Genomic DNA, 10,164 nt, shown 5'->3' with positions numbered 1-10,164 from the left:
TAATATCGCCAAGCTAGAAAAAAATCGATCTTACAGTTTAGGTTATAACCGATCTTGTGTTGTTATTGTGTGTGAATTTTGTCTTTTAAACTGAGCTTGTGGCGTAACCGCACGTCTCATGGCAAGTTCTTGCAATTTTAGTTAATCTACTCATTTAAAGATTTAATGCACTTAAAACAGTAAGTTTCATGTTTAGACGAGAGAGATTTCACTTTTTTTTACGACAATTACTAAAAACTAACACTTTCAACGAGAAAAAGAAAACACAAGAAGGGCGTGCCCCCTCCCCTGATAACGACCTGCGCATACACACTTCAGGCACTGAAGAAGAACTGGTTTCAATTTTAGTTTTATTAACTAGGTGGCGAGTAAAAATATTACTTTTCATGGTCTTTCCACTTGTGTGTTGATCCGAAATAAAATTTATCGGCGATAATTAAATATTCCCTTTAGCTATAACGATAAACGATAACTGAAAAAAATAATTTAGCGATAACGATAGACGATAAAATTTATCGCCGATAATTATCGCCGGTAAATTATCGCCGATAATGCCCATCACTGCCAATATGCTACCTGCATGAGTGCATGGACTTTTTGCCAAATTTTGTGTTTGATCTATTTATAAAATAGTTGTTGCTTGTTTGATATCTCGTGTTATGCTGATGAATGGATAAAGCATTTGTAAATAAATTACAATACATAGACGGATACTGATTGATATGAACTTTGTAGGCATCATAACCTACTCAAACTTACAGACCAATGCTCAAACTGATGTCTTCTCACTGCTGTCCCATCACCAGCAATCGTAATTGACGTCAGCGTAAACAGCAGTTGATTTGCTGGCTTGGTGTCGTTTTATGGTTTACTTTTGCTGCCCTTTTTATGGTCCGCCCCATAGGATCAACAATCAATCCAACGGCTGCTTGACACCTGCCCAAACATTTAGCCCGAATGACCGCCACTGCTCAAGGGTGGTATAATAAGTAGCAAAGCCCCTTTACCCTTGAAGTGGCAAAGGAAACAAAAGGTTCAAACGAAGAAATGGATCTTAATTCCGATAACTCAGTTGGTTAGCGCGTGACTTCTGGAACGAAGAAGCATCAAGATCAAGCGGCGCTGGTTCGACTCTTGGGGTGTGCGCTTGAGCAACGCACGTTAAGGACTGCTCTCCATTCAGCGGCATTTAATGGATGGAATAATTCCCCGGCAACAAGACTTCAACAATCGGAAACTTCACTCTGTCAATCTCGGTGACCGGGCCTGCGTCAGTGATTCAAAGCCTCTACAAGTATGCGAAACTGCCAGGATTAAGCTCTTCAAGAAGCTTTCCCAGTCCGAGGATAAAGATTCAATCAATCAATCAATCAATCAATCAATCAATCAATTCATATTTAGTTCCTTTAACTCTCTTTCCCCAGCAGCTGGCAACCACTAAGCTAACAAATTGCTGAATGAATTTATTTTACATTTAGGAAGGCCATCTAGCCTAAATGTTTTGCTTGCACATAATTAGATAAAGTTATAGGCTAAAAAACGTACTCTTCTGTAGGCCTATGGTTTGTCTTATTTTTTCTATAACGGAGCCTACAAATTTTCCAACAACTAGAAGAGGACTATAAGAGGTGTGCAAAAAAAGACAGTTTGTTAAAAATTAGCAGATGGTTTTCTTTATGACTATTGACAGCCAAGCCATTTGCTAATTAATAGTAAAAAAATGTGGTTTAACCTTTAAACTGTGTTATATTTACTTTCCATAAAAAAAAATAAGCACATCTGGAATTGAATTACGACCTGTTAATGAATACTTTTTTATAAGGAGGCTACTGGTTGCCAGAAAATTTCACGTTACACAAGGTATGCTTGAACGTTTTTAAATAATAATACGCAATAACCCACATTTTCAACTTTGAGGCCTCTTAGACCTTGAGGCCCTATAGGCTTCAGCCTTTGCAGTCTAGTGCTAAATCCGGCACTGGCCGCAAGACTAATTAGCTGTTGTCACAAAGAAACCACTGATATATAGAGCCACAGTAAACACTATATGGACTGTATAGACTCTGACTAGACAATGATTTGTTTATGTAGTTTATTGCAAAAATAACATCTCCATATTCTGCAAAGATAAAAAAAAGTTACGGTACCATAAAAAATAAAGCAGTTTAAAAGTAACAAAATTATTTAATTGCAGCGTTCTTATAATGTCAACAGGCGGTGTTCGTCTTGTAATGACGCGAATGTCGATTTAAGGGCAGGCTTTTTGATCTGTGTGTTCTTGCGGACGCATTTTGTTGGCGAATGTTGAAGCTTGTTTTTCTTTTGTCGTCATAATCGCTAGAGGTGTGAAGGTGTTGCTGAGGTTGGTTGGCAATTGGAACTTGTTTTGAAACTTTTCCATCGATTTCATCTCTGTTGCTATCACTTTTATTTTCTAACATTGCAAGAGATTTAGGATTCTTCTGGCTGAAAATAAATGCAAAAGTTTGCAATTAACAACACTACACATGGTCGGCGACAAGCAGTAGCCTTGACAAGGTCCGGATGTTAGCCTACTTTTGGACACAAGACCAAAATTATTTTTGAGGCCATGAATCGTTCCAGGGAGCAAGAAAACTGTTAGAAAATATGGTGTAGGCCTATTTTGTAGTGCCCACTGTCCAAATGCCCAATCGTAAGCTTAATATAATACGTTTGCATGTATTGCGGTTGCGATTTCTTTTACACACAATTTTTTTAAACAGTACATGAGTAAGCATTGTCACAATCTATCAATCTTGATTGTTAGAGGTGCCTAGTTTTTTTTTTTTTTTGGGGGGGGGGGGTTGAGGGTGGGAGGTCGTTTTACTTATTTGTCGGTACCGAGCCCAAATTATGAAAAACATGATTCAGAAAAAAAGATTACGCGGTATTTTCTCCCAGTTCTCCCATCCTTGGAACCATTTCTGCCCCTAAATCATTTCGGATGAAAATCAGGAATGAAAATCGAGAACATTTCACTTGGGTCACTGTGTCAACGCTACTAAGTATCGCCATCGTTGGCTTTTTTATTTATTAGTAGGCTGCCGTATATAACGTTTACTTCGGTATTCAGACAGTTTAATTACTTTCAGTAACGTAGCCTACAACTTACCTTAAAGTCATGAGACCTGCAAGGAGCTTTTGATTAGCTGTAGTCAGTTTATCTGCAAGAATAAATACAACCATTTAAATGTTTTTTATAGTTACAGTGTCCTTTGACCAGGCAAAATGGGGCATAATTTTTGGTTTTTTATGGCAATTCAGCAATAAAACCGCAAAACAGATTTTCACAATTAAACATTTCTATTTTCGAACAGCTTTAGATTAATTTTTATACTTCGTAAAACAGTAAGTTGGCTAAGTGTACTTACAACCGTAATTTGGAGAGTAACAATATTAAATTTCAATTTAAACTCAGATGCTTGAACATTTTGCAATTTTGTCTCATAAAATAATTGGACTGCAAGCAGCAAAGTAGCTTAAAAGTGTTGGTACCGGTAGCTCTTTACCTCTAAGCTGATTTATGGAAGTTAATTTGATAATAAAAGAAAGATTCATGGTTTCAAGATGTAGGGTAAAATCGTTTAACAACTTTTATTATCAAACTAAAAGCAACCAAGTCCAGCAAAGTAGCCTAAATATCTTATTTTCTTATCATGATCATCAAACGTTTACCACTGCAAGAGTGGATTCGTTATTTGGCTACTTGGAGTGTATGAAGCAGCAACAAAAATGTAAACACTGTAGGTAAATTAATCTAAAACTAAATCTACACATCCAACCTATTTTCCTTTTTTGTTCTTTCATTGTTTTCGTTTGCTTGTTAAAACGTCGTTCAATTTCTCGTCTTTCTGTTTGCAGCCTTGCTTCCAATAACATTAAACTAGATTCGATGTTGGTTAGTTGAAATACTTTTTCGTTTGTTGAGGAGTAATATCTGAGAGTAAAAATAGAATACTTTTTATTTCAGTCAAATTTCTTAGTTAGTGTCGACTACGTGGCCAAGTGGCGAGCCGAGTTGTGGAATCGGAGTGGCGAAGTCGAAACCGGAGGGATTTTGGAGCAGGGCACTCTCTGGAGCAGGGCCTCCGAGAGAAGTCAGCACTAGTCGGGAAACAACACGAAAAATGGGCCCTATAATATTTTTTAGCAAATATTGCATTGCATGTTCGTGTTCAACTGAAATTAGCCTACTTTCCTCAGCATGAAAAGAACTTCGTTCAATGTAAAATTCATCAATATACAGTATAATCACTGGATTACACTTGCAGCAAAAATGCCATTGAGGCAAACTATTTTGTCTAGAAAGCTTTGTAAACACACAATAGGCCGACAAGCAATGAAAATAGTTCAACCAAGCATTTAATTCAGGAGTGTCCAAACTTTTTCTCACGCGAGCCAGATTTGATAATAAGTGTTCGCGGGCCAACAGCCACAATAATTTTTCTGAAAACGGCAAATTGCATTTATATGATTTTTGTGTGTCTACAGACCAAAAATAACACATTGTACAACAACAGGTGCGGGCCATACAAAAACGTCTCGTGGGCCGGAGTTGGCCCGCGGGCCGGACTTTGGACATCCCTGATTTAATTCAACCCATTCTGGACTTTTTGCAATGCAAAGCTACGGATCACAGCATCAAATGATAAAATTTTGCGACGTCTGAATTGATGCACAACATGTATAGTTAGGCTTTTCAATCGGTTTTGAGGCATAGGCTATTAGGCCTGCTGGAGCGCAAACAATTCTTTACAGATTTCAGTAATTGCTAAAACCACGTTCTCAAAGCACAACCGTTGGAGGTAGCTACCGGAACACAAAAAAAAATCATAACAAAACTGTTTGGAAAAACGGGGAAAAACCTTTCGAAAGTTGCAATCAATGATTCCTTGTGCAAAGATTATGGGGAGGTTCGTTCTAGTTTGCAGCTGAAGTTTGCTGTGTGGCTTTCTGTCAAAAGTACCAACTCATCCAAAATGTCTTGAAAAATGTCATTGTTGTAGCCTACAAATGGTTTAAATTTGTCCCACTTGCCCGCAACTGCACAACAGACACACAATGAAATTTTCATGGAACTTCAAACTCATCGACGATATGTTTAAGTTTGTTCATACATTTGTCAATTCCAACAACTATCGAATCCTTTGCAATGTACGGTAGAATACATTTCCTTCGAATGATTCAGCTAGTTAAGTGGAGTTATAAAAGCGTTCTGTCCTCAGGAAAACAAAGTCATTTTGTTTTAAATTTATAATTGCCACTGCAACTTTAGCTTGCGAGTAGTAGACTACTCTTCTCAGCTTTCTCTTACTTAGATTACATCTTCCTATAATTTCATTAAATTCATCAGTGAATCTTGTTTAGGACCGTAATCCACATAATGCAAAGCAGTCACAAATTTAAAACTGCTAGTTGTAGGCTACTTTAGCATTGACTCAGCTTCCGATCAAGCTCTTGTTGGTTCCAACTTGATGCATTTAAGAAACGTCTTTAGAGCTTCAACTGCAAAAGGATGATGTAAAGCATTGGGTTTGACTGCACCACGCCTTGATTACCCTCTCGAGGTCAATTTTCTTTGCAAGTTGATGAGACAGCTTTCTTTAGATTTTTCAGAAACTTTCCTCTGACTGAGCTATAACTTTAAAGATGCCACAAGCTTACAGATAATTAATTAGGCCTACTCCAAAAATGATAAGACATTTGAACAACGCTGTCTGTAGGCAACATTATGAATTCCAACTAGATTTAAGCAACAACATCCATAAACAAAAAATATACAGGATTTACTTTCTTTAATCGTGCTTGGAATGATACCTTTAACTTTCCCAGATAACTTATGTTGGATACAACATCCTATGCCTGGCCAACGCAGATTTTGAAGTTAAGGTTCAGTTGTCGAGCAAAAATAGTTCCCGCTTAGCTAAAACAGCGCCAATTTTCAAGTTGAAACTATCAATACAATCGAAACCGTTCAGTGATACAGAAATCATTTCAGCTTGTTCAACATCGCCTACCTTAACACGAAAATGATTTGTTCTTGATGAGAAGCATCGAGAGTGACATTTACAATGATTGAGAAATACTTGGAATTACGCACTACATTTAAGAATTTGTTGATTATTTAGTTGGTACATTTTTACTTTAGTACTAAAAATGGGCCCCCTTCAACAGTGCAAAAACGAAAAACTACTCGTTTTTCCTTTACAATGTTTTGCTAGTGGGGAAACTGGCCCGACTTCCCCCCCCTCTTGGAGCCACTGGTCTGGAGTCAAAGTCGTTGAACAAAAAGGCAGACTCAAGGTTGATACGAAACAATGAGCAATAAAATTTTTGTCTGCAGTCTGAATAAAAAATATTGATTGATTTGATTGAATCTTTATCCTCAGAAGGGGGAAAGCTTATTTAAGAGCGTAATCATGGCAGTTTTTCATACTTGTAGAGGCTTTGAACCACTGACACAGGCCCGATCACCGAGATTGACAGAGTAAAATTTCCGATTGTTGAAGTGTTGTTACTGGGGAATTTTTGCACCCATTAGGTGCTTCCTCGTTTGCGAAGTCACGCGTTAACCAACTGAGCTATCAGATGCACTAGTTATTGTTTTTTGTTCTTCGTTGGTAGCACTTGATTTTGCTTCATAGGATATGATACCATTCTGGAAGTTTCCAATGGTGTTTAATGAATACCAGTAATATTTAAGTAGGCTACAGTGTTTCTATTTTTTCTTTTGAAATACCCAAAAAGTCTGGCCAAACTAAAATTGAGTGGGACTCTAAAAAGCACTGCCTTTCAAGTGGGTGGTACGAGAGGCAGTTGATATAACCCTGTCACCGATTTCTGAAACATCTCAAAAGCACGTTGAAACGATCCCTGAAAACCTTATTTAGCGTCAAAAAACTTGAAAAGACAGAAAATTGCAGTTTAAAATATCCTTCTTACCTTTTCTTCCATAATTGGGCCTCCTGTACGGCAAGGATGTATTTCATGTAGAGCTCGCTTTCAGATTCTTTTTTATGCCTCTAAAGCAAATAATATATAAATTAAATCACTAACGCTGCCCTAACACTTTCTGAAGAGACACTTTTTCTTTTATAGGTTTGATGTATTTATGACGGACTACATTACTACAACAAATCGCAGTAACAAGACAATAAGAATGCCCCAGTCAAAGCATAAATATGTTGCGCTAGAATGAATTAATTCACTGCCAATCTTAAAACTTTCGCAGCCTGCTGTTTCGCATTGAAGTAAGAGCGTCGTAAGATTCTCTTTAAAATTGATTCTTTTTACTTGGTTTTCGACAGTTTTATACTACTTGAAGGAATATTGGTATAAAGCAGTAGGCCTATAAATGTGTTTAAATTGACGACGATTTAATGTACGTTATAATTTATTTGACACTTAAAATAACTTTCATGCATCATGCCCAACAAAACAATATCACCCAATATCACAAACAAAATAATCCGCTATATAAATACAGTAGCTATAATAGTAACCATGGGCTCCGTTAGAGGGGGGGGGGGGCGGGGGTGATTACCCACCCACCAATTGGAGTGGGAGGGGGGTAACTAATGCAAAATTACCCCCCCACTAATGTGGAGATAAAAATTTCATTTTCAATATATTTTTTACTTTTGTGTTTTATTTTCATGTTTTTATTTTGTTGCACAACTTTTGAAGTTTTTGCTTGGAAACTCCGATTCGCAAGACAACGCCAAGTCATCTATGGCAGTATTGGCCAATGTATCCTGTCAAAAATATACGCATCACAATGCGTTATGTGTGACGTCATAGTTTCTCACTGCTACAAACTGTTTAATTTCGCTTTTACCACTCACGAACGAAACCACTACAGTTGCATTGTTTCAATGTCTTTATATTTTCGGTTGTTGTAAAAGTTGATGCATTTTAGCTTTTATTTTATTTTTTCTGGATTGAAAGTAGGCCTAGACCAGGGCTACTCAACTGGCGGACCGCGGTCCGAATCCGGACCTTCTGGGTGTTGAAGGTGGACCTCGGGCTTCCGGAAGAATAACTTCATTGCCACATTTTAGGGCCTCTTAAAACAGATTTCCATTAGGGAAAAGCAATTTTTTGTGATTATCCAAGAAGCTGGGGGGCTTCGCCCCCAGACCCCCCAAACGCTTTGCCATCTTCTCTGATGTGCGATCCACACAGCTACACAACAAAGAAACACAATAGCCTACATTTTTTCCTTTTTTATTTTTTTGTTTGTGTCTGACAAAAATCCAAGTTGTGTTACATACTACCTGAAAAGTGTTTCGTTGCTCGTACTGGTTGTTTAATTTTCGTGGTTGCATGTGAAATATTTATCGGACCGCAAAATATTCAACTTGTTAAAATGGACCTTGGCTAAAATTAGTTCAGTAGCCCTGGCCTAGACCCTAGATGCTGAAACTCAAAAAATGTGGCAAATGTTAAAGAGCTTTTGCTCGCGATTTTAGATTTATTGAAATAATTTTTCGATTTTAAATCGTGCTAAAAGGCAAAAATTTTGCGCCTTTGGCGCGAAACATGCCGCCTAAGTCTCTGTATAGGAAACTGAAGCTTTCAGTAATGCGAAAGAGGGTCTGGGTGGCAACCTCCCAGAAGTATATGTGATGCGATAATCCAATAAGCCCCCTGTCGATGTCAAAACATCGTTCCCGCCCCTGCTTAAATTACCCTCCCACTCTCAGGAAGTGTCCGGAGCCCCTGATAGTAACTCTCATTTTATTCTGCATTTTATTGTCACAACTTACAGAACAACTCACATTTGAAACAGTTAAAAAAATATATAATCTTGTAATTATTTTTATTTTGGTATGCAATTATACCGCTGCATGCTTCGGAGTGGTTCTAAAAATATCTGTGCAGTCAAAACAGGGCAGTTTGCTCTCTAATGGTGTCTAACGGACGACATTTTAGGTGATCTGCAGTCACTCTTTTGTCTCAGTAGGTCGCACTTCACATAAGAAATATATTATTTGTCAAAACATAGCAAGGATCTGGAAGATAGCTCAGTTGGTTAGCGTGTGGCTTCGTGAACGAAGAAGCTTCAAGATTAAGTGGTGCTGGTTCGACTCACGGAGTGTGCGCTTGAGCAACACATTCTAAGGACTGCTCTCCAGTCAGCGGCACCTTATGGATGGAATAATTCCTGGCAACAACACTTCAACAATCGGAATTTTCACTTTGTCAATCTCGGTGACCGGCCCTACGTCACAAGTCTATACCAGTACGCGAAATTACCAGGAATAACCTACAAAAGCCTTGTCAGTCCGAGGATAAAAATTCAAAACCAACCAAAAAGGTAGAAGCGACAACGCGCGAATGTTAAAGCGCGTTCAAGTCCAATATGATTCACTAAATACAATAGCCTACTACTTACATCTAAAGTTGCTTTATCTGCATGAGTACTGACGACAATCTTTGGAATATTTTTCTTTTGTACTTCATTCATACCCATAGGCCGACAGATAGGTTGAGTATCGTACGGAAAAAACACAAATTCTTTCTTTCCAGAGAAGCAAAAGCTTGTAAATAGTTTAAACCGATTAAACAAAATATCTAAAAACTGCAATTGGAAACAAATCGACATCATCATTACAACATAAGATTATCACAATTTGTTTTTAATTTGGGTTTTTAATCATTACAAGTCCACAACTACTACATTTTGTTAGAGTGACAAACCAACCAGTCATTTTAACTGGTGCAGATCTTCACGCAACTAGGCAGCCATGTGTTAAAGAAGCGTGAAGATCTGAAGAAGATCAGATGCGTGAAGATCTGCACCAGATTAAAAGATTTTCGTGAAAGGGAGTTTTTTTTATTTGTTATTCTGGACAAGGTCGGTCACTGGAGAAAATATTGCATAAATAGTTTGATTCAAAATTGTAACAAACTTTTTTATGTGTGGAACTTTATGCAACTGTACCGTATAACTATTTATAAGTAAATTACTCTTGTCACAAACATACAAGTAGGGTACCACATTGAATGTAGGCCTGTTCGGCTTGAAATTAAGCTTCTTTAAACTACAGCTTTCTCGCCACGTTTCTTAGGCGAACCTACAACTCAACAAAAGTTTTAAATACCTTTTCAATATGCGAATACAATATGTCATTGTTAAAG

The 10,164-nt window shown here is 37.7% G+C and overlaps 1 protein-coding gene across 1 annotated transcript; it reads right to left on the bottom strand.

The window, feature by feature from the left end:
- Positions 1–2,084: 2,084 nt before the first annotated feature.
- On the bottom strand, positions 2,085–9,598 carry LOC145765250 (uncharacterized). The gene is made up of 5 exons (XM_082577042.1): positions 9,419–9,598; positions 6,964–7,043; positions 3,804–3,958; positions 3,134–3,185; positions 2,085–2,466 (listed from the first exon to the last, which is right to left on the bottom strand). The coding sequence occupies exons 1-5, from the start codon at positions 9,494–9,496 to the stop codon at positions 2,208–2,210; spliced, it is 624 nt and encodes a 207-aa protein (XP_082433168.1). The 5' UTR covers positions 9,497–9,598; the 3' UTR covers positions 2,085–2,207.
- Between the last annotated feature and the right edge of the window lie 566 nt (positions 9,599–10,164).

The sequence above is a fragment of the Aplidium turbinatum genome, chromosome 2 (genome assembly GCF_918807975.1).
Source record: "Aplidium turbinatum chromosome 2, kaAplTurb1.1, whole genome shotgun sequence".
Classification (NCBI taxonomy): domain Eukaryota; kingdom Metazoa; phylum Chordata; class Ascidiacea; order Aplousobranchia; family Polyclinidae; genus Aplidium; species Aplidium turbinatum.
Note: the sequence above shows the minus strand (reverse complement) of the source record. Positions and strands in the feature narration are given on the sequence as shown.